The sequence below is a fragment of the Mus musculus genome, chromosome 11 (assembly GCF_000001635.26).
Source record: "Mus musculus strain C57BL/6J chromosome 11, GRCm38.p6 C57BL/6J".
NCBI classification, from domain to species: Eukaryota; Metazoa; Chordata; class Mammalia; order Rodentia; family Muridae; genus Mus; species Mus musculus.
In genome coordinates this window covers 43,723,256-43,748,282 of record NC_000077.6, presented here as the reverse complement: position 1 = coordinate 43,748,282, position 25,027 = coordinate 43,723,256, and the positions used below count along the sequence as shown (strand labels likewise).

The 25,027-nt window shown below is 44.2% G+C and overlaps 1 protein-coding gene across 1 annotated transcript; it reads left to right on the top strand.

Moving 5' to 3' along the window:
* Positions 1-274: 274 nt before the first annotated feature.
* Ttc1 (tetratricopeptide repeat domain 1) lies at positions 275-18,277 on the top strand. Its single transcript, NM_133795.2, has 8 exons — positions 275-361; positions 2,836-3,198; positions 6,462-6,522; positions 8,454-8,566; positions 9,450-9,486; positions 10,268-10,416; positions 11,810-11,864; positions 17,676-18,277. Exons 2-8 carry the CDS (start codon positions 2,869-2,871, stop codon positions 17,807-17,809), a joined length of 879 nt encoding a protein of 292 aa, NP_598556.1. The 5' UTR covers positions 275-361; positions 2,836-2,868; the 3' UTR covers positions 17,810-18,277.
* The last annotated feature ends 6,750 nt before the right edge of the window (positions 18,278-25,027 follow it).

Here is a 25,027-nt window from a genome sequence, read left to right as displayed (position 1 = left end):
TGTTTTCGGGTTCTTATGCACATTCCTAACATGAGGGACGCCAGAATAAAGACGTTTTTAAAGCCACAAGTAGTCGCGTTTGAAAAATTACTTTGTGCTAATTGGCAGGATTTGACATAACTCAAGATGACAGCTGAGGCTCATAGTACTGAGCCGTACAGTGACGTCACACAGCTACTTCCGCTCACTCTCTTCGAGTTGGCCACTACATTTCCCAGAATGCTTTGCCAGCAATGGCGCCATTGGCCAGCGCGGCCGGAAGTGCACCTGACTCAGGAGGAAGTAGAAGGACTCGGAGGCAGGAGCGGTGGAGAGAGGAGCTGGGAGGTTGTGAAGCCCATCGTGGGTCTCGCGGCGTTCGGTGAGGACTGTGGCCTGGGACAGGCGCGGGGTCGCGCGGGGAGGGGCTTTTCTAACCTTGACTCATAGCCGGGAGGGACGCGACACTCGAGTAAAAGCGAAGCCTGCGAGTCCTGACCCTCCCTTTTAACTTTTCCTTTTAACAGGCTAGGACGAATTCGGACTTTAACGCGACACTGGGTCATTGGCGTGGTTTTGCTGCGACCAGAGGGGTGGCAGGCACCGCAGAGGTTCTGACTCAGCTTCTAGAGCAGCAGTGGTTAATAGGATGAACGTAAAATCATCAGAGTCACTTTAAAAAAACAGAGATGCTCTGACCTGACTGCAGACCAATATTGTCAGGATCTGGGCAGCAGGGTTGCGCAGCGAGAGTTGAGAACCGGCTCTTCCAAGGCTGAGTTCTGAGTCCCTGGAGGATGCCTGTGAAAACATCTGCGCAAAGGCTCCCCTTCCAGAATTAGCTACCTAAGCTATACCGCTTGCATTTGCTTACGATGATAAGCACGATTTGGGCACAGATGCCATCTTGGGCTCCATAAGAAACTTATTCTTCGGCTCCCGGTGGCGATAGTGTCCCATTCGGACTTCATTGTTTCCTGTTGACAACTTGGTCATTTATTCTGAACAAAGATTAGAACTCTTTCTTTCTTTCTTTCTTTCTTTCTTTCTTTTTTTTTCCCCTGCAGCTGTTTTGGATTCTGTCTAATTTGTGCCATCCAGCAAGCTGCCGGACGTGGAAAAGTCACATTAAAATCAGTCTTTTCATTTAGGGTATGGATCGAGGGTGTGGTTCAGTTGTTTAAATGGCTTACATGTACCACAAAGTCTGAGATTCGGTCTCCAACACCAGTGGGAAGTGGGGATGTTAGTCTTGGTATAAGTCTGATACCATATTTGATCAGCAAGACTATCAGTTAAAATGATAATTGGCATTGAGTGTGAGTTTATTATACTCTAGTTTGGGGCTGGGGAGGGGCCTAATACAGGGTCTCATAGCCCAGGCTAGCCTCACATTTGCTGTGTAACCAAGGATGGCCTTGAACTTCTGATCTTTCTAACTACATCTCCCCAATGATGAGACTGCAGGAATGGGCCACCACAATTGGTGATATCCTGTTTTTAAAATGACTTCCTTGGACAGGCATGATCCATACTCCTTTAATCCAGCAATGGGGAGACAGAGGAGGGTGGATCTCTGAGATCAAGGCCAGCCTGATGAACAAAACAAGTTCCAGAACAGCCAGGGTCACACAGAGAAACCCTGTCTCAAAAAACAAAAACAAACAAACAAAAAAAAACAAGCCGGGCATGGTGGTGCACTCCTTTAATCTCAGCACTCAGGAGGCAGAGGCAGGCAGATTTCTGAGTTCGAGGCCAGCCTGGTCTACAAAGTGAGTTCCAGGATAGCCAGGGCTACACAGAGAAACCCTGTCTAGAAAACAAAACAAAACAAAAAAACCAATAATACTTATAAAACAAATAAATAAAAATAATGACTCCCCAGTCAAAGAAAGTCAAGCTGTGTTTGGCGGGGTTATATGTAGAAGTTTGTTTAGGTGTGAAAGACAGAAGGGTTTTTTTTTTCCATATTTTTTTTATTGGGTATTTATTTCATTTATTTCCAATGCTATCCCAAAAGTCCTCCACACGCTCCCCCACCCACTCCCCTACCCACCCACTCCCACTTCTTAGCCCTGGCGTTCCCCTGTACTGAGGCATATAAAGTTTGCACGACCAATGGGGCTCTCTTTCCACTGATGGCCGCCTAGGCCATCTTCTGATTCATATGCAGCTGGAGACAAGAGCTCCAGGGTACTGGTTAGTTCATATTGTTGTACCACCTATAGGATTGCAGATCCCTTCAGCTCCTTGAGTACTTTCTCTAGCTCCTCCATTGGGGGCCCTGTGATCCATCCAATAGCTGACTGTGAGCATCCACTTCTGTGTTTGCCAGGCCCTGGCATAGTCTCACAAGAGAGCCATATCTGGGTCCTTTCAGCAAAATCTTGCTAGTGTATGCAATGGTGTCAGCGTTTGGAAGCTGATTATGAGATGGATCCCCGGATATGGCAGTTTCTAGATGGTCCATCTTTTCGTCTCAGTTCCAAACTTTGTCTCTGTAACTCCTTCCATGGGTGTTTTGTTCCCAATTCTAAGAAGGGGCAAAGTGTCCACACTTTGGTCTTCGTTCTTCTTGAGTTTCATGCGTTTAGCAAATTGTATCTTATATCTTGGGTATTCTAAATTTCGGGGCTAATATCCGACAGAAGGGATTTAAGACTGTATACAGCCGGGCACTAGTGGCTCACACCTTTAATCCCAGCACTTGGGAGGCAGAGGCCAGCCTGGTCTACAGAGTGAGTTCCAGGACAGGTAGGGCTACACAGAGAAACCCTGTTTTGAAAAAAACAAAAAACAAAAAAGACTGCATATATACGAAGATAACTAAAAAACATTATTTTTCTTTTTTTCCAGACATTTAGCCGTACCTCCCTCCCTGAACTCAGCATGGAGGAAAAGTCAGAAGACTGTAAGGTCCCAGAAGATCTGTTCAATGGTCTGAAAGTCGCAGATCCTCAAGAAGGAGAGTCTGCCAGCCCCATGGTTTCTGATCCCAAGGGTCAGCACTGCCAGAGCAAGCTGCCGAAGGCTGCTGAAGCCCATCCACAGGACGACCATGTTGAAGAGGAATGTTTTCATGACTGTAGTGCCTCGTTTGAGGAGGAACAGCCAGGGGCGCACGTGGCAGGGAGCAAAGCCAGCGATGATTCTAGTTCTGAACTGGATGAAGAATACCTAATTGAACTGGAAAAAAACATGCCAGAAGAAGAGAAACAGGTAAATGGTTGTGGATAATGTGCCTGCTAAGTCACCTGTGATGGTGGTGGTGCTGTTTGGGGGGGATATGGTCTCTCGGCGTCCTCTTGACTGGACTGAAACAATACATAGAATGACCCTGTAGCAGTCCTCTTGCCTCTGCCTCCCAAATGCTAGGGTTACAGGCCTCAGCCACCATGCCTACCTAGCTTAAAACCCATCTAAATTTTAATTCATTGCTTTGTATATATTTTAGGTCAGGATATATGATTGTTTGTATATGCTTGGCCCAGGGAGTGGCACTGTTGGGAGGTGTGGCCTTATTGAAGCGGTGCAGCCTTGTGTATGTGGGCTGTAATATCCTTGTCTTAACTACCTGGGAGCCGGTCTTTCACTAGCAGCCTTCAGATGAAGATGTAGAACTCTCAGCTCTGCCTGCACTGTGCCTGCCTGGATGCTGCCATTCTCCCACCTTAATGATAATGGACTGAACCTCTGAACCTGTAAGCCAGCCTCAATTAAATGTCCTTTATAAGACTTGGTCATGGTGTCTGTTCACAGCAGTAACACCCTATCTAAGACAGGGTATGACCACGTAGCCCAAGCTAGCTCCCAGTCTTCCTACCTTCACTTCCCTAGTGCTGTGATATGGGCACACAAAACCAAAACCTGATCATTCAGTTTAACAAAGCAATTGCTGGCTTTTTCCTGTGTATTTAGAATTCTGTCTTCTACCTTAAGGATCTACAACGTGCTTATAATACGTATGTGCACACATACCTGTAGCTTCTAGGGTTTTTGTGGCATAACCAAATCCAAGTCCTCACAAATGCAGGCCAGGTGCTCTGCTGCTAAACTTCATCTTCATCACCACCTTCTGCTTTGTTTTTTAAATGATCCCTCCTAAGGTAAGTTGCTGAATTTCTGTAACAAACCTCGTGTAAACTTACTTAGCACTATTTTATGGATTGTGCTTTTTAATCCTAAATACCTTGGTGGCATTGTGACTACAGAGCACCGTTAAGTGTCAAGGAACACATTGTGAAGCATAGTAGCTATTTGTTGGAAACCTACAGTGTACCAGCTACTAAAGCTAAGATGTTTTTTAAGTTAATGTGTGAGTGGTTAGGACTAAGACCATGCACCTAATAGATGGTAAAACTGGTTTTCCAACTCAGGTCTCCTGATAGTCAAGTTCATGAGCTACCTTATCAGAACTGTCTCAGCAAATGAAAGCAAATATTGTTTACCCTTCAGAAACATACCTCTAGAAAGTCAGTGTAGGGTTGTTCAGTTTATAGCATCCATGTCAAACGTTTAGTAGCCAAGCCGGTCCATTAGTTCCAGCACTCAGGAGATAGAGGCTGGCAGATTGAAGTTCAAAGCTAGACTGGTCTGCAAAGTGAGATCCAGCACAGCCAGGACTACCCAGAGAAACCTTGTCTCAAAATACAAAACAAATCAAAACAGAAAGTCAGTAGGCAGACTTACTTTTAGGGGGGTATGTGCCTGTAAACTCAGGAACTTACCCGTGCTAAGCCAGTGCTCTACCACCGAGTTACCCCAGCCCTCCGTTAGCTGCTATTTACTTTCTGCTAGTATTATAAGGAATTTTTGTGAAATTATCATTAACCAACAAAATAGAAGAAATGTTCTCATTGGTTATTTCAGATTATTAGGAACAGGGGAGTATCATACCTGATTTTATGGCGATTATGACACTGGAAAAAAAAATCCAACAATGAGCCAAAAAAGTGAAAATTTTCAGCCTTAATCTAATAACTTTAAGATGTAAATGAGAATATGTCTGTAGTCAGATGTGCTTGTCCTTGCATGTAATCACAATATAAGGAGGCTGAGGCAGTAAAATTGCTTTGAGTTACAAACTTGAGGACAGCCTGGGCAGCACCCTTTCTTAAAACAAAAACTAGAACTTTAGACCAGGAGAGATGTCTCAGCATGAAAAGGCACTTACTGCCAAGCCTGATGACTTGAGTCCCACATGATGTCCTTTGACCTTCACATGCCCCTGCCAGTCATTTAGCTGTATCCTCTTGGCCAGCCCTTCTCAAGCTGTGGTGACCTCTCGGAAAGGGTGTGTCTGCTTTTACTTTTGGTGCTGGCGGTTAGATTGCAGAGCCTAGAGTGTGCGAGGCAAATGTGCTAGTGCTGGCATGCTGTACCGGGAAATGAGTTATTGTTGTACTTACACAAATGGTTGTCCGGCACACAGCAGATGCCATAAAGAGTGGCATCAGTTCACACCTACCTTTTCGCATCCTTACCAACATTCAGCTACTTTGTTTGATCCAGCATCTAATAATACACGGCCCTTTCAAGTAGTGTATTAACAAGTCTTCTCAAGAGAAATGCGGTTTTTATTTTGGTTTCTAGTTTGTTTTGAATTGGGTTTTTTGGTTTTTGTTTGTTTGTTTGTTTTGCTTTTGTTTTGTTTTTGAAAAAAAAAACAAAAAACATGCCTGGCTCAGCCTCCAGAATATTGGTATCACAGGTGTGCACCACTACCACCAGGCATGGGTCTTAGACCTGAGAGTACCAGTTATTTAGGTCTTAAGCTTCTCTTGTACACGAAATATACATGCTTATGTTATTTTCCTTTCACAGATTTTGTTGAGTCTCAGATTTTAACGAAATGGAGGAAGGGCGTCCCTGGGTGGTTTTGTGTGTTTCCTTGCTTTTGTGGGGATTGGACAAAACACTGTCCAGATGTGGAAGGTAGGCCTCCATGGTTCTGCCAGTGGGCCTTGGAGCAACCACATTGTTAGCATGTTCCTTGAAGGAGGCACATGCCAGACACAGCATGTTCCATCTTTTCTCTGTGGGCAGCACTTGGTCCATGCTTGTGTTTGATACATTTTAATTCATCTATATAAGTTGCTGAGTTATTAGAAGCCAAGAGGAGAAAAATCTCAAGTTTGAGTTTTTATTTATTTATTTTTTTTTTTTTTTTTTTTTTTTTGGAGACAAGGTTCCTCTATGTCCTGACTGTCCTGGGACTTGCTCTGTAGATCAGGCTGGCCTTAAACTCACAGAGATTCACCTGCCTTTGCCTTGCAGAGTGCTGTGACTAAAGGCATACACCTCCACTGCCAGCTTTAAGTTTTGGTTTTTGACACAGGGTCTCAGTTATAACCCAGGCTGGCTTCAGTTTCTCAGCAGTCCTTCTGCCTCAGCCTCCTGAATGCTGGACTACAACGTGACCCCCACCCCCCAATTTCATTGATAATGTTGTGAGAAACTGAAAATTATTTGATCTCTTTCAGAAAAGAAGAGAGGAGAGCGCTAAACTAAAGGAGGAGGGGAATGAGCGGTTTAAGAGAGGAGGTGAGTTCTGCACTGCTGGGATTGCTCATCCAACCCTTGTCCTCTCACCACCACCCCCACCACCCCACCACCCCCCCACCCCCGCACAGCAGAGAACAGTTGGAAAGGGCGCGCCGCTCCTGCTTCGCCACAGCAGGACTAATCCATCTTCAGTCGCAGTGAGCGGTTACCATGAGGCTCTTGCACCAGCATCATCTCTCTCTTCTGTGGTTTAGCTTTTAATGTAGGCGTTAAGGAGAAAGCTCTTTAGTTACTGCTTTGGAAAACCCTAAGCTTAATGTGTTGATAAAAGCAGCATCCCAGTCCCCATACGCTACCTTCCCGAAAGAGAAGTCATTTACTACATTTTTATTGTTTGGTTAGGTTTTTTTTTTTCTTTCTGGCTTTTGAGACCAGATCCCACTCTGTGGGCCAAGATAGACTAATGCTCCTGCCTCAGCCTCCTAAGAGCAGAGCTTATAGATATTTGCTAACACACCCGCTTGCTTGCTTTCATGTGTCCTTGTCTGTGATTATTGGTTAGATTTTAGTTGTTGTGACAAAATATCCAAGGCAGGCTAACTCTATAAAGAAAACAGGCTCATTTTGCTCATTTTTGTAGGCGAAGAGTCAAAAAATAGCAGTGGCTGCTTTGGTAAGGGTCTCTTGCCAGATGGCGGGAATGTGTCCAAGAGGAAGGGCTCAGAGCACACAGGAAAGGATGGAGAGGCTGGGGAGAAGGCTCAGGCTTCCTAACCACTCCCCCTAAAACTCCCTGCAGGCACCACCCCTGCTCCCCCTTCTAGGGCGGCAGCAGCACTCATGACCTGCTAGTAGACTCTGGTTTTGCAGATCTCCTCCACCAGCCCTCGGCACACTGCAGGAACAAGCTTCCTTCAAACCCGCGCAGTGCTCTTTCCTTACGTTTCCTGTGGCTGCTTAGGAGTGTGTTCATGCTTTCCAGCAATACTTAGTGTTATGCAGCCTGTCACATTTCAGAGTGCACATGCCTAAGAACTCCCGTGTTTTCTTCTGCTGGGGTTTAGATTAATTTTTCCTCATGATTTCCTTTTTTCTTCTTTCCTCCCTCCTTCCTTCTCCCCTCCCTCCCCCCCAAGAAAAGTTCAGGCTATGTAACCTTGGAACTCACTGTGTAGTGTAGAGCAGGCTGGCCTTGAAGACTCAGCAATTCACCTGTCTCTTCCTCCCTATTCCTAATATTAAGGGTATGTGCCATCATACCTAGCTAGCTGGTGTGCTTTTGGTTTGTTGGTTTGTTTGTTTGTTTGTTTTGGGGGGGTTGTTTGTTGTTGTTGTTGGTTTTGTTTTTGAGACAGTCTCACCAGGTAGGTCTGGCTCTCTTGGATCTCACTGTGTAGACCAGGATGGCCTCGCCTGCCTTTTGCCTCCCATGTGCTAAGATTAAATGTGTGTGCTACCATGCCCCACCCTGGCTTTTTTTTTAAATACTGAAATCAATAGTTTGATTCCTCCCTCCCATCCCTGGTGCTAGGGACTAGTTTAACACTATGCACATACTAATCAAACATTCTGTCAATGAGCTACATCCTAAACCTTAGAATTGTCTTCTTCACTTTGAATCATAGACCTCACATGTAGTCTTTCACCCATCCAGTCCCTTAAACACTTTGGAAATTCTTTTCTAAATTGCTGAACCAGATGAAAGCTGAACAATGAGGACATGCTACTGCTCTGAGAATTGAGGGCTCTTGACTGACAGGATGTTCATCAGTTCACCAGTCATGTGCCTGATGCCACTGGCATGAACAGGCAACTGTGTCTTTATAGGCAGAAGGGGGAATGATGTTTAAAACCTAATAACCTAGGACCATCTTTCCATTAGAAACTTTGGTCCTGTGAGTAGGAAACTGTGTTGAGATTCAACAGAATAAAATCATAATGGCTGTTCCATCTTATGGTATTATCCTCAGATTACATGGAAGCTGAGAGTTCTTACAGTCAAGCCCTTCAGATGTGCCCAGCCTGTTTCCAGAAAGATCGATCTGTTCTGTTTTCAAATAGAGCTGCTGCGAGGATGAAACAGGTAGGAGCTGGTTTGCTTTTCCATTATTGCATGATCCCCAGTGCTCCTAGGCTCATGCATGATCTTCCGGTGCTCCGTACGGTCATTTCTCTCCAAAACTAGTGCACGCACTTGAGGTTGTGTCTTTCCTTGATGAAAAGGGTACTGAGGGGCTAGAAAAATACTTAGAAGAACTCGGCTCAGGCTCATGTTAACATTGCTCATAAAAGTAGCAGGCAGAGTACTTTGATGAAGGCAGCCTGACAAGTTCCCCCTAACTAGGGCAGGTTAGTGAAGCAGGAGTGCTGTATGTATGTGTGCCATATGCATGCTGAATACCCTCAGTGGTCAGAAGAAGATGACCCGCCGCCATGTGCTGGCTACACCTCTGCAAGAACAGCAAGTGCCGTAAGCCATCTCTCCAACCCCGAATTCTTTTCTATTACTATTTTCTTATGTATTACATCCTGACTGCAGTTTCCCCTCCCTCCTCTACCCGCAATTCCACCACCATCCCAGATCTACGCCCACTGTGCCTCCCCTCAGGAAAGAGCTGGCATCCTGGGGATATCAACCAAACACGACATACCAAGCTACAATAAGATCAGGCATATACCATTAATATGCATAGATTTGTTTGTTTGTTTGTTTGTTTTAAGAATGGGTTTCTCTGTGTAGCCCTGGAACTCACTCTGTAGATGAGGCTGGCCTTGAACTCAGATTCGCCTGCCCATGCCTCCCAAGTGCTGAGATTAAAGATGTGTGCCACCACTGCCTGCCTCAACTCTATATTCTTCATCTTCATACTTGTCTTTGATGATCAGATCATGGTAATGCGCCTTTGGATCTTTGAGATGAAACTAGAGGAATATATGTTAATGTGATCTGTCATCTTTCCTTACAGGACAAGAAGGAGACGGCCATCACTGACTGCAGCAAAGGTAAAACTTCTGTTGAAAGAGCATTGCCTCAGTTAGAGAGACAATGGGTGTGTATTCAGGCCTGGACTCTCATACTGGGATTTTAAAGAAGCAGCTTTGTAAGATGGCCTTTTCAGAGGGACTGTACTGTGGAGGAGTCATCATAGAGTAAGCATGCTTTCACATGGAGTTTTAGCCAATTGCTTTACAGTAGTAAATAAGAAAACATTTGAAGCTACTTTGGCATCACAACTCGGATGTGGAACAGAATTTACTTCCCTTCTGATTACCTGCCTTTGACTCGTTGAGGAGCTTAGCTGCTGAACCCACACTCACAGCTGGTTAGATATAAGCATGTATACATCACAGTCAGGGATCTACATATAGAGGGGACACGAAGAGGTTTTGTCTTTCTGAACTTGAATCACGTTGCTTAATATTATACTTTATATGTTCCATTTATTTTCCTGAAAAATTTTTTACAACAGATTTCCACATTTTTATTACCCATTTGTCTATTGATGGACATCTAGTGTGGTTCCATATCTGTGGCACCGTAAATAGAGAAGCAATAAACACTCATGTGCAGCTATCTCTATGGTAGGATGTGGAGCTCTCTTAGGTATGCCCAGGAGTGGAATAGCTATGTTATATGTATGGTAGTTCTATTTTTAATGTCTTAGGGAACATCCAAACTGAGACCCATAGTGGCTGTATTCATTTGCACCACCACCAATAAATGGGGGCTCTTCTCGGTACTTAGAACCCTTTCTTGAGATAACAATTTCTTTTCTTTTTACAGCAATTCAGTTAAACCCCACCTATATCCGTGCAATACTGAGGAGAGCTGAATTATATGAGAAAACAGACAAACTAGATGAAGCACTGGAAGATTATAAATCAGTATTAGAAAAAGATCCATCAGTACATCAAGCAAGAGAAGCTTGTATGGTAAAACAGATTTTAAAGTATCGTCTCGGGCTGGGGGTAGTGATGCATGTCCTTAATCCTAGCACTTAGGAGGCAGAGACAGGTGCATCTCTGTGAGGTCAAACCCTGCCTGCTTTATATGACAAGTTCCAGGACAGCCAGAGCTATAGAATGGAGACCCTGTCTCCAAAAAAAAAAAAAAAAAAAAAAAAAAAAAAAAATCAGAAGTATTTCCCGTTTCTTTTGCTTTGTACTTAGTAGATCTTTAGTCTTCCCAGTTACAACTAAATTCTATTTTTATGATTACCAGAATAAATGAGAGATAGGTCTTTGTGATGGCTACTTACTCACTGGGACTATGTACCATTTGATCTCCACATATATGAGCCAGCATGACAGCACACTCCTGTAATCCCAGAACTGGAGGGGAAAGAAACCTGATTTTGAAACCAGCTGGACTATATAGAAAGAAAGACCTATCCCCCGAAGTTAATTAAATAAATAAGCTGTGTAAGCGTTTCTTTTTACATCGGGGTTATTTTGTTCGCTATAGTTACACAGTTTAGTGAGTCTACTAGAATTTTATCTTATTTTATGTGTATGAGTATTTCGCTTGCAAGTATATCTGTGAGCCACATAGTGCTTGGTGCCTATGGAGGTTGGAGGAAAGCATCAGATCCCTAGAAATGAAATTGATGGGTGATTATGATCTACCCTTTTGTGATCTATTTGTGGTCTTTGTCTATTTGTTTAAGATCGTGTCTCATTCTAGCCCAAGTTGACCTCAAACTCATCATCATCTTGCCCAAGCCCCTTAGTTTGGGGTTTTTGAGACTGAGCCTGACTGGCTAGTAACTCTCCACTTAAGCAGACTGGCCTCCAGCTCTCAGTCGTCCTTCTGCGTGTGTCTCACAAGTACGTGGATTACAGCTGTGTGCACCACAACTGACTCAGTCACAAACTTGTCCTAAGGTCTGCCTTTGATCTGGACATTGTTTCCGCCTGAGAATGTGATGGGGCAGCTCAGCAGGTCAAGGCTTGCTGCCAAGTCTGATGCCCTAAGTTCAGTTCCTAGAGCCCACATGATGACAGGAAAAAGTCCGACCCCAGAAAGTTATTTTCTGATCACCACATAAACACAGAGACACACAAAAGAACTGAGCGTTAGAGAAATGACTGGTTATGAGTACTCCCTACTCTTCCATAGGACCCAGCTCAGTTGCCAGAACCCACTCAGGTGGTTTACAACCACTCACAACTCCAGCCAGTGGCTCCCACACACTCTTCTGGCACAGACACACAGAAAAAGAAAAAAATAAACCGTTATTTTTTTTTTTTTTTTAAGAGAACTGAGAATCTTGTCAGATTTAGTAAGAATTTCTTACCAAATGCTTGTTTCTACTTTTTTCCTCAGAGATTACCTAAGCAAATTGAAGAACGTAATGAAAGGTTAAAAGAGGAGATGTTAGGTAAGTTTGCTTCCATGACTTTCTCTCTTGATCATAACAGCTAGGAGACTAGGGTAGAACCATAACTGCTTTCATTTGCTTAGAGAAGAGCGGTTCAGAGTCTCTGAGGTGTGTGCATGAGTGTGTATTGTTTAGACTGGGGTGTGTGTGTGTGTGTGTGTGTGTGTGTGTGTTGTTGAGACTGCTGCTTTGCAGCAGTGCTATAGCGGGACAAAGCCTGCTTGGCTCGGCTGATTTTTAATTTCAGGAAGCACAGTTGGCTTAGAGAGGGATCAGCGTTTTCAGGACCCAGAGTTCTACCTTGGCTTTCACCTGATAATCTCAAAGCCCAGTTGAGTCTTTCCATTGCGTAATCAACGCTTAAGGTTTTATGTTTATATAATCTGGAGTCATTAGAGCCAGTAATGTCAGAATAAAGTGAGTTTGGGGTTGGAAATAGCACTAAAAATCACATTAGTGATTGGAAAGACATGAAAAGTGTGTGGAGTAAACATAAGGGCCGGACGCTGAGGCAATTCCTCAGAGGACCGGAGTTCACAACCCATGTTTAAAATAGGCAGGGTGGAATACATCTGTAACCCTGGCAGTGGGGACACAGAGACAGGAGGACCCCTTGACCTCTGTGGTCTGCTACTCTCACTGGATTGGAAAGTTCCAGGTTCAGGGAGAGACAGGAATAGAGGGTACCCAGTGTTGACCTCTGCACACCAATGCACATGCCCACAAAATGGGCCAGGGGTAGGAGGGGCATTTGGGGCATGGATTCTCTTAGAGTTGCCAGAACGTTTCGTAGTTGGAATCCGAGCCTCTTGATTCCTGCTTTACTAAGGACATTGCATTGTCTGTCTAACCTTTCTCATACGACCCTGCTCTGAAGCTGCTGCACCTTCCTGATGAATACATTCTAAAATGTATTTCTTTTCTTTTTTTTTTTTTTTAATTGGTGCCTTGGTATTTTCCCTGCATATATGTCTGTGTGATAGTGACAGATCCCCAGGAACTGGAGTTACAGACAGTTGCAAGCAGCCTCTGGAAGAGCAGCCAGTGCTCTTAACCGCTGAGCCATCTCTCCAGCCCTCTTTTTAAAATTTATCTATTTCCATTTTTTAGATGAATACATTCTAAATCTTTGATGTGCATTGCAAGGGCATAGACCTACAAGAAAATGAGCATAGAGTACATTAGTTTAGCCATATGTAGTTTAATAACAGTATCTAGAGAGTGTGCGTAGACTTCCCAGTAGATCATTCCGGTAGATGAATTAATGGACTTTTTTTACTCTTAACATCTTTTTGCCCACAAAATTTTTACATGATCCTATGCATACAGTTATGCGTGTATGTGTGTGTGTGTGTGTGTGTGTGTGTGTATCTCAAACATTCATTGATAACAAATCATAAGCTTTATTTGAAATAACTATTTAAGGGGCAAGAGAGATGGCTCAGTAGTTAAGAACATTTATTGATCTTGCAAAGAGCTTTTGGCTCCCAGAACCTACATGGCAACTAACAGCCACCTGTAATTCTATCTTCAGAGGGTCCAATGCTTCTGTGACCTCTTTGGGCTCCTCATGCACATACACTCACACATACATGTAAAATAAAGGTAATCTCTAAAAATGGTAATTCTTTAACATAATTTAGCCTGTCTTCAATGTAAGAGCAAATTTGTGTAATGATAATGAGAAATGCATTTTCCATAGAGAAACAAAACTAGGCTGAAGCATTGCCGCCGCGGGACGTTAAGCATAGTCGTTGTTTTCAGAGTGGCTCGATAGTACGGTTTTAGGATTATCAGTGCTGAGTTTGACACCTGACATAAATACATTCTACACAGTGGCAGGAGTATGTTTAGTGCCATTGGGAAATGTTGCCCTAATCTCAAACCAAAATGACCTAATTTTTTAAAGTGAAACTCAAATCAGACCATAGTTTTTAAAATTGAACATTATAATACAACAAAAGATAAACAAATCTGATACTTATAATTCTTAGGAATAAGGATAGAAAAATTAACCATTGTTTTAGAAAGCAAAAAGCTTTAGCTCATAACATACAATAATCTTGAGTCCGAGTCTGTTTTCACGCACTCACAAATACCATATAGACACTTAGACATACATGCATACATAATCAAAAGTAGAATGTTTTTATCTTAAAAATAAATAAAAGTGAAACTGGTCGGCCATCCCAGGATTCCTGAAGGTCAACTCTAGGAGGGCAAGGATAAAGTCCTAGCATTATTTCCCCACTTAGGTCGCTTCTTGGAGAGCAAGGCTTTCAGACCCATCAGAGTGCTTGCTTAGAGGTTTTAATACATGCAGGATCTGTGAGCCATTCTTAGCAACTTACTGAGAGAGTAAGAGGTGTGTTCTTAGTGACCAGACAATGGTGCTAACATAAGTCTCAGAACTGTCTGATTACAGTAGACATTTGTCAGCATCCGGCAAATGCTTTGTCCTAAGCTGTTGAGCCAGGGAATCTGTGAGACAAGTAGAACTGGGTGTGCTCTGGTGGCTCTTCCTGAATCTCCTGTCACATCAGTTCTCTGCGCTAGGAGACACCGCATCCCTCTCCTTAGTAGCAGCGGATGGCTCCAGTTAGCTTCTCAACAGCGTCTCAAGACTGCAGGAACCAACTGCAAAAGGAAGTTGCCTTTGAAAAACGTTCATTTAATTTTGTAATTTTGTTCTCTTTGGAGAACAGAATTCAATATACAGACCATCATCACTGTAGAGTGCCACCCCAGATGTACTGAAGTGAAATGCAGTGACCCTTACTTGGGAATGTGACTGCACAGTAAGGAGTGCAGATATAGGATCCTAATGTAATAGGTTCCACTATGCAAGGGACATAGCATGTTGAAGATGCCAAGTTTGCTAGAGGAGGGAATATGGAAATCTGATTGCTGTCAAGGTAGCGAGACATAGCATTAGCAGCCTGAGACAAGTATGGCAGATAGGCTTCCTTGAGATGAGGGGGCTGCTTTAGCCTCTGAACATTGACACTGGCCCAAAGAGCAACAGGAAAGTGTCTGTGATGTGTGTATTAAGCACTGGCTTCACAGAAGTTGGCTGCTTCTTTGCCATCATCACAGACAGCAATAAGTGACTTTTTCAGATACTAAAAACCTGAGTCCATCATCTATGTTGTGTTCCTTTGAGTTCCCATTGGCTGGACCGTGGCTTCAGACTCTTTGCCAAGCATCATAGAGATGTTAGTTCATGAATAAATGGCCTCTTGGTAACTTCCGGAGCACCATTAAGGTTTCCCCTTTTGAACCGTTCACTGTCAGTGGACTCCTGTGGCACAAGAGCCATAGGACACCAAGCCTGGCTCAGGACCTGAATACAGACAGAATGCCACCTCCTGTCTTCTTCCCCACTCATGGGAAGTATGGCTCACTGTCTCTGCCTATCTTGCTTTCCATCAAATTCTCAGTTTACATCTATCTCTGTGTAGACCACGTTGTGTACAGTTTTATTCATCTGTACTACAAAAGGCGCTGCACATACGCACACTGCACATGGTAAGTGAAGTAATCCATCAGAGAGGCTTGGGTTTTTTCTAGAGGAGACTTGACCTTGTGCTCTGTTCTGTGTTTCTACACAGGAGGGTCTTCCACTGCAGCTTCAGCAGAGCCCCTGGGGAGCCAGGGCAGCCTCCCCCTGATCTATCCCTGCACGCCTAGGCAGCCCATATCACCCTAGGCTGATAGATTTTAGTTTTCTCTGTGTTTGGAGAAGCATTGGAGTTCAAAGATCTTCATGCAAGCAAGTCCTTCAGCTTGCTGGGCAAAGTGAGAATCTAGAGAGGTTTGAATGTTTTACTTTAAGCTTGGGATAATCTTTGAGCACTCAAAGAACACTTTTGGTTTTGCATAGATCAGCCTAAAACCAAGCCATTGGTGCTTAAGAACACTGCACTATGGAGCAGAATAACATAGCTCTGTAGTCCAGGCAAGCTTGAACTCAAGGCAATTCTCTTGCCTCAGCCTTCTTAGTGCTAGAATTACAGGCATGTATCAGCACACCTGTTCCCATAATGACATCTTATTGTGTTTACGTGTGTTTTTATTTCTCCTTGCCCTTTTTTTTTTATAACCCCAGAATAAGCAGCTGACGTTCTTGGGACTATTTGTGGTTCATATTTCCCTAAGGATAATTTTTGTATGATGTCATGCCCCACCTGAACACCTGTCTCTGTGCCTGTGCTTCTGGACTTTGTATGCTTGGGGGTGCAGGTACCCAAGGTTTATGTCAATGGTGCTCTGTGGGCCTGGGTACCGAGGTTTTCTATGGAGATCTTTGTCCAGGTCGGGTGTGAGGGTTCCAGCAAAGGGAAGCGAGTGCAGGCAGAAAGGCGAAGTCTCTGCCATGCCTTCCAGGTCGCTCGGTAACTCTAAGACACTCTGAACTGGGTCAGGTCGGGCTGGGCTGACAAAAAGCCAACAATACAGTAATGAGTGTGGCAGGACCTCGGGTGGCTCTTCAGGAGAGAAGATCTCTTCCCAAGTGTTACATACAGCTCTTGGAACAAAAGACTCAGACAAAGGAAATAGTTCTCGAGTACCTTTAATTCCCTGGATAGATTCCCAGTTCTGGGGGGTGCTGTTCTTACGTGGCTGACTGCCACACCTCTCCTGTGGGGGCTGTGGGGGCTGTGGGGAGGTAACCTTGACAGGAACCAGAGGTCCAGGAGACATGAGGGAAGGCCTTCCGTCCCATGTAGGTGAAAATGATCACCACCCATCGGGTCCTACCGGGATTCAGACCTCAGCTCGACTGGAGACCAGCCTGTCTGTGCATAGCCCATTGCCCCACAGTGCTCAAGGACAGCAGCAGTGAGCATATGTACTCTAGATATTAGTGTGGGGTACCTACATGAGAGTGATCACCCCAGGTTCTGGAAGCTGTCTCTAAAAATGGATTAACTTTTCTTCAGACATGTTAAGTCTTTCTGGACAAGATCTCCAGATGAAGTCCAGAAGCTTCGACTGTGAAGACCATACAACTTGACAAGTGCTTCACTCGGTCTTTCCTCTGGTGGGACACTCAGAGTGGCAAATGTTGCTAGCAAGGACCACGAAGGAGCATATTACTCTGAGGATTAAGCTGTTGCTCCCCATCTTCCCCTCATGCCTGTCTCCTTGCGAGCAGAACGTTAAATGCAGTTTAGAAAGCATTGAAGCTTCAGTCTCCTATCTCAGCCAAACTTTTCCAGAACATTCATAGTTTTATAAATTCTGTCCACTACTCCATAACGCCCCAATTTTTGGTATGTCTTCATTACTTAAGTGATGAGTGAGTAAAGCTTGAAGCTAGAGCAGGGAACCCTGGGATATTGAAGTTGGTGGCACTATACAAATGAACAAGACCTCATCTCCCCCAGAAGGTAACAAGAGCTTTGAAGCAGGCTGAGTGGGAGCCAAGAGTAAACACGGGAGGCTCAGTAGAAATGTGTCGTGTTGGGGTGAACTCAGCAGCTGTTGTTTGCCTTAGAACAGGTGAGTTAAGGAACCACTGTCCTCACATCCAGGAAGGCCAGGCTCAGCCAGATGCCTTCATCCAGCACTTGGGATGGACATCCCTGTCCTTTGTAATTCTAGCCAGCTTGACAGGAGATTTTGACTCCATGGAGGGATCCTGAAGGACTGTGAGCTCCAGTGTCACTCAGGCAGTGGAGTGACAGCGAGCCTGAGAGGAAAGAGGCTGAGAATCCTCCCAGAAAGTGTCAGGTCCTGACAACAGAGTTAACTGACTGGTGTCTCCTGCTTGTTCCTGCATTCATCTGAGTTGTTTTTATGTTGCAGGTAAACTAAAAGATCTTGGCAACTTGGTTCTGCGACCTTTTGGGCTCTCCACAGAAAATTTCCAGATCAAGCAGGATTCTTCTACTGGCTCCTACTCCATCAATTTTGTTCAAAATCCGAATAATAATAGATAACAGAAATAACAGTCTTAAAGGCTGACTGGGAGGCCATGAACTGTTCACAAGGAGCACGGCTCTGCAGGCGTTGAATATTTAAAAGCATCTATCTAAGAAAGGCTGTGTAGTAGAACCAGAGGCGCCTTCTTGCTCTTGTTTTATGATCAGGGTGGAATGTGCCTCCTGATGTATGAGCCTCATTAATTTCCATTTTAAGGTGGTGTCTGTGCAGCCGTGTCCCTGGTTCTGGCTGTTTTCTGTCTGGTGGAGAAGCCTGCTTGTCAAAGCTGACCTCTTAGAGCCGCACAGATGTGCTAGCCACCAAAAACCTCCTGTAACCATGCAAGCCTGTAGTTGAGTGATGACCATACATATGGACAGGGTCCCCTCCTGCTGTCCCTCCCTGCTCACACTTGCTCAGATGCTGCAGTGCAGGGGCTTCAGCATTCTTGAGTTCCTCCGTGTTAATAAAAACATCCTGTGACAGTTGGGGACTATGTTGTTAATTTTGTCCCCTTAACAGCAGCTGAAGCAGATTCTATATGACATTTGGAACCAGTTCTGGTTTCCATCGAGGTCACTGATTCTGAAGCCCACAAAGCTAAAGTTTTTGCTGCTTGACTCTCCCTTGAATAACCGATCAGTGTGCCAGAATTGAAGACTCCTGCTTCACAGGGCAGCTGAGTCAGTCTCCAGTTTTGTGAAATTAGCGGTTCTGACCAAGCATCAGTGCTAATCTCAGCTTAAAATGCCATCATTCAGAATGGTTTGTCTCCAAACAGCCTGTCTGTGTAGGCTGCATGAAGGCACAAGTTTCCAGGAGAGGTTTTTGTTTACCTAGGTATCTGTTGATGCTAGTTTTCAGTCAGTGTCAGTGACATGTGTGCCTTATTTTGCAGATGAGCTGCCATGTTATTTTGTGAGCTGTGTGTGACAACTGTTCTAGAACTTATGTGCGTCAATATCGAGTAGCTTTTGGCCAAAGTTTCTGTACAACTTGTGTGATTTTTTTTTCTATACATATGCTTTTCAGGGAAACTAGATGCCAGATTTAACATGTAATCAGCAAATCTGAGTGTTGTAGCTAATACCTGTAAACCCCAGCACTTAGGAGGCCACAAGCTCCAAACTGATTAACTCTCAGCCTGGAAGACAGGCTTGGCCAATCAGTCACCGCTGCACACCTTCCCCTCCCTAAGTCCCTACAACATAGACCCTCAAGTTCTATGTGTAAGTGTATGCTTGTGTGAGTTTATATTACACCATGTGCACACAGAGACCAGAAACTGGAGTCACAGTTGGGAGCCACCATGTGGTTGCTAGTAACCAAACTTGGATCCTCTGCAAGGGCAATATGCACTTTTAATTGATGAGTCATCTCTAGCCCTTTCTGAAAGATTTCTGGCCCAAAGAACAGGAAATGATATTCTAGTTACATTTCCTGATAGGCATTGCTGCAGGGTATAGAGCTATTGCTTTTGTGTATGCGTTTGTACATCCAAGAATTTGGAGGCCAGAAGTTGCCGTCAGCTATCTTCCTCAATCACTACATAGTTCTTACTGATTTACAACCCAGTAGACCATGTCTCCGAGAGATTTACCTGCCTGCGCCTCATGCACACTAGGTACTTAACGAACCATCTCCCGAGTGTTGGAGGTTTCGAAACCCTCTCCCTTCCTCCAGCCCACAAACTGTTAGAGAATGTGAAGGGAAGCCAGCATTGCATGGGCCTGCAGAAAGGAAAGGGGGAGCCATGTGGCTGCTCAGACATCCATAAGCCAGCCCCCAGATCTAAGATTTTCAAAATGTTTAGCAATAGCAAAATCGTAAAATGGAACAGGTATGTAGAGAGCTGTGTCATGGTGCTCTACTACTTATTTCTGATTTGAAAAATCCTCTGATTTCTTCCCTTAACCCTGAGTTTACTTCTTTGGGAATGCTGGGGATTGAGAGCTACAGCCTAGACCCCAGAGTTTCAATAAGGCAGGTAGGTAGGTAGGTAGGTGGGTGGGTGGGTGGGTGGGTGCACACCTGTGTGGGGTTTTTTTTTTTATTATTTCTATTTTATCTTTTTTTTTTTTTTTGAGGCAGGGTCAGTTATAACCAGGCTGGCCTCCTAATCCTGCCTCCACCTCCCAAAGTACATTACAGGCATGTAATGTACAGCTCACCCAATGACATGTATTTTAGTTCCAGCAATATTGCAGAAGGTAAAAACAATTTTCAGCCTCCTTTTAGAATTGTTTTGAAAAAAACCAACACAGTGGCACACGCCTGTAGTAACCAAACTCTTGAGAAGGGACGACAGAGACCGTTGTTAACTAGTCTCAAGAAATAAAACTCTGAGGAGAGACATTCTCTACAGTAAGCTAAGAATGGGGCTACTGCTCAGTGATAAGAGTATATGCCTCAAACTGTTAGAGAATGTGAAGGGAAGCCAGCATCGCGTGGACCAGCACTGCATAGACCAGAAAGGAAACGGGGAGACATGTGTGAGCCATCGATTTGACTCCTAGCACTGGAGCAGGCAGGGTGTGATCTGTCATTTCCTGCACTATGGTTCCTAGATTGTTAGCACCGGGAGATTCCACAAGAGATACTAACAATGTGAACCCAAAGGCCTTCAGAGTCTGTGTCCATTAAGTGCCTATTTGGGTTTGTTTTTAAGATTTTATGAGTACTCTGTAGCTGTCTTTAGACACACCAGATGAGGGCATCAGATTCCATTACAGATGGTTGTGATACATCATGTGGTTGCTGGGATTGAACTCAGAACCTCTGGGAAAGCAGTTAGTGCTCTTAAACACGGAGCCATCTCTCCAGCCCCTGGTTTTGTTTTTAAGATTTATTTTTATTTGTTTAATATATATGAGTACTTTATCTGCATGTACAGATTAAAGCCGCCTGCCTCTGCCTGCCTCCACCTTCCAAAAGCTAAGATTTATAAAAGTGCCACTAAAAACCTAGAAAGTAGTCCTGGTATCAGTCTAGAGGGCTTGTATATTTTTTTTTCACACTCCACAGATATTAATGGGAGGCAGTGAAAGGACAGTGGATTGATTTTTTCCTATGTATGGCCAGGAAAGGACTTGGCTGTGAGTTCAAGGCCAACCTGCTCTACATAATGAACTCCTGGCCAATCACAGCTCCATACCTTATTAATGAATGGATGGATGGCTTGACTGCCACACCAATGCATTGCTGGGCCAAGTGTAATTCTGGCAAATGTGAAGGGCTCCACTAGGATTGCTCAGCAATGAGAATCCAGCAGTTATATGCATGAACTCATAGATTCTGTTACGAGGTTACTTGAAGCTACTCTGCTTTGTCTTAGTCACATAGAACATCCTCAGTTGTTTCACATCTTGGTTATCTATAAGTTTCTTGAGACTTTCAGAAGTTCCTATCCTGCAATTTCAGTGTCTCCATCCCTCTGGCTGTATTTCCTGTATCTGCATCCACACCATATGGTGACTTTCACCTGGGTGGTTTTCCATTGGTGGAGTGTCTCCAGAGGCTTGGCCATACGTAGGGCTATTATACAGTAAATTCATACCCTTGTGATTCTGTATCCCATTCATTATAGATTACTTTACTTACATTGTAGATTACACCACTCTTACATTCACCTTCCACTCTTAGAATCCTGCCTGCCTATATTCTGTGCTAGGTATTTAACTCAGGCCTTGGACATATTACGCAAGGCCCTACCACTGAGTTATATTCCTAAGGCCCTTGTGTCTTGGGCAGCTTAGACTTCAATAGCCCAGGCTATCAATGTGTGATCTTCCAGTTGCAGCCTCAGTTGACAGACCTGAACCACCAGGCAGGGTTCAGATGTTTCCTCTTTCTGCATGTGCCTATTTTCACAGCACTGCTGCCAGTTAGGCTGATGGTGCTAGTATTGTTAGCCAGTACTTGTACTTCATCCGGTCTCTCCAAAGTCCCACACAACTGTGCTTCTAAGTGAACATTACACTATGTCCAGATACAGAAGTAAGTCAGCTGCTAAGCCTGCCTAGTGGCTCATGTTACAGTAGTGGGCACGCATTTCAGCTTGGGCAGAATGCCCACATTGTTTTGTCAAAGTTGCTCAGGTACAGGACATTTGTGGATGATAAGGTAGAAGACCACTTTAATGTTGGCTGTGCTGACAGATTTTTGTTTGTTTTTTGATGCTATGATCTCTGATCTTGCCTCTAAAACTACTGGTATCACTTCACACAGTATCCAAGTATCCAGGGTGATTTAGGAAGACCAGACATGGGCTTTTCAGTGCCATTCTGAGTAGACAGCAGGGTTTGAGCTAAACGCAAATGTTACACAAACCTGAGAGGCTATATATTCCCAAGTGCTAAGCTGGCCTAAAAACCCCACCTTTTGCAACAAGCTTAGCAGGGTCCAGGATGTCAAAATGGAAGAGTATGTAGGTTAGGAGCCAAAGAGCCAGACTGTTGAGACAGCTGTGCAAGATAATGGTAGCTGTATTTGCTGAGAGGTAAGGGGGAGCTTTCTTTGAGACAGGGTCTCATGTATCCCAGACTAGTGTTGAACTTAGTATGTAACTAAGGATGACCTGGAGTTTCCTATCCTGTTGTGCTTTCTTTTCAGACAGCAGCTTCTATTGTACCCCAGGCTGGCCTCAAACTCAAGATCATCATCCTGTTTTAGCCTGAGTACTGGGACCTAAGTAAAAGCTTTAACAGGAAGATTGTTCAGGTCCCTTCTAAGACCAGATCAGACACTACCACAAAGTGGCAAGCCTCTGTGCTTTGCTCTAGGGTTGTCCCTGGGACCAAAAACATGGCCTGAGTTACTGGAGTTCAACAGAGCTGTCCCAACACAATACAGCAGCCTTGTTAGCCAAAATGCAGAGGCAGCAGCCAAGCCCCCATCTCTGTTCCTTTGCCCTTCTGTGGTCACTCCTTTTCCCTGCCCCTTTTCTTATTAAGTCCCACCCTTTTCTCTTCAGGCAAGGTCTCCCCATGTAGTCCTGCTGGCCTCGAACTCACTATGAAGACCAGAATGGCCTCGATCTCAGAGAGCTACCTCTCAAATACTCAGTCATGTGACACCAGGTTTTTTTTTGAACCCCTTTTTTAAGATGCTAAATGTTGTTGACAGTCCTGTGTATGTTTTGTACATCCATACCACCTTTGCAAAATCTCCCTGAATTAACTTCAGTTTGATGGCTGTGATCTTTTTCAGTCTGTCACCTCCATCCTTGATCAGCTCAGTTCTTCTATCATTTAAGTTCCCTTCAAAAAAGAAGACTGAACTTGGTGGCACACCTTTAATCCCAGCACTCAGGAGGCAAAGATAGAAAGATCTGTTACGTTTGTCACTACCCTGGCCTCCAGGGGTCCAGAACAGCCAAAGTAAGACCTTTTACATTTCAATAACATAGAAGGAAGTTGTGGGGCAGAGCTGGAGAGATGGCTCAGCAGTTAAGAGCACTTACTGAACTAGGTGAAGACCTAAGTTCAATTCCCAGAATCTGTGATAGCTCACATCCATTCTTAACTCCAGTCTGGGGAATCTAATGCCTTCTGACTTCTATGGAAATCAGGCATGCATGCATAGCTCAAATATACATGCAGGCAAAGTATTCATTTACATAAAATTTAAAAATATTTAATGACCATGTATGGTGGCATAAGCCTTTTATCACAGCACTCAGGAAGCAGTCAGAGTGAACTGAGCTGAGGGCAGCCTAGTCTACATGAGACCCTGCCTCAAAAATAGATGAATAAATACAAAAAGTCTGTGTTAGAACTACAGCTCAATGGCAGCCTTGCCTAGTAGGTATGAGGCCCCATGGTCAGAATGAATGTAACAACCGCTAAGTGTGTATGCCACCATACATACATCCAATAGCACATTAACTGGACATGGTGGCTGTTACTATAATCCTGAAACTTAGAAGACTGGAGCTACATGAACTCCTGACTCATTGCTCTAGAGAGGGGCTGGGATTCTGTCTCTTTAGTATACTGTACAGGGAACAGTAGTTATTTCTAATCCCTCCCTGTTTGTTTAATGTGCACAGCTGACCATGAGCCCACTCCAGAGTTGGTAAGTGGTCCTGAAACTAGAAAAATAGACTACTTAGACCAAGAAGCTAGTCTGAGATAGCCAGAATTACTACAGAAAACCCTCCAAGAATTAAAAATACCTTTTATATCAAAAACTTCAATATCCTTAGTCATGAGCTGGTAATTGCTGAAGCTAGGAATGAAATTTTTTAAGACAGATTTTTTTTAAAAATTACATTTATATACATGTGCATGTTCATGCCTGCCTGCCACATCGTATGTACAGAGGTCAGAGAAAACTTGTGAGGAGTCATTTCTTCCCCTCAAGCATGTGAGCCACACAGATCAAACTCAAACAGGCTGAGTAACAAGTGCCTCCCCTGCTGAGCCATCTGTCTCAGCAGGCTGTACCTTTACAATTTTGGGGGATGGTTATAATTTAAGAATACTTTCGATTTTCCACCCCTCCAAGGCCTACAAGCTATGGGGAAAAAAAAAAAAAAAAAAAAAAAAGGCCATCCCACAGAAGCTTCCCAAGCCAAAACTTAAAAACATCCCCTGCCTCCTCCTTCCCTTCACTCGGGGCATAGCAGGGCCTACTGCTCCTCCCAGTACGTCATGGCAGCCTACAGAGAAGAGTTGGTGGTGGTGACTGTCGGCAGGTCACTCCTCAGACACAGGAGCAAGTTCCCCTTGCTAGAACTGCTGTCAAGCCCTGGGAGTCACAGCAGACATGAAGGAAACATCTCTCAAGGAGACAGCAGCACTAAGAGCAGCTCTGTCCTGCTACAGGTGTAGTACCATGCTAAGACCCACACCTGGGCTCACGCTTGGCACATCATGAGCAAACAAAATGCAGCTTCCAGTCAGTGCCTTCACTTCGAAGCCAGAAACCCACTAAGGACTTGAAACAAGTTACAGCAGTCTTCAGAGGCCAAGGATACAAGGACAGAATGAGGTAAAAGTAGTTGGCTATTGAGAACATCTGTCTGTGGGACTATGCAAGCATAGTTTGACCACCCCAGAATAATGTGCTCTTGACAAACTGATCCAGACTCCAGTGGCTTCTTCTTATGGATATTTAGCTACACTGAATCAAGCAGTGTTTGACATTGGAGATTGTATACATCCTCTGTAGTGCTAGGCAGCCTTCCAATGATTTGATTTACTGAAATGGGGAAGTTTCTATGTTAGTCACAA

Excerpts from the sequence above, each read along its gene's own strand:
- Ttc1 (NM_133795.2), top strand. The coding sequence starts at position 2,869 with ATGGAGGAAAAGTCAGAAGACTGTAAGGTCCCAGAAGATCTGTTCAAT. Across the intron at positions 3,199-6,461 it reads TGCCAGAAGAAGAGAAACAG|AAAAGAAGAGAGGAGAGCGC; the intron begins GTAAATGGTTGT and ends GATCTCTTTCAG. Across the intron at positions 8,567-9,449 it reads CTGCTGCGAGGATGAAACAG|GACAAGAAGGAGACGGCCAT; the intron begins GTAGGAGCTGGT and ends CTTTCCTTACAG.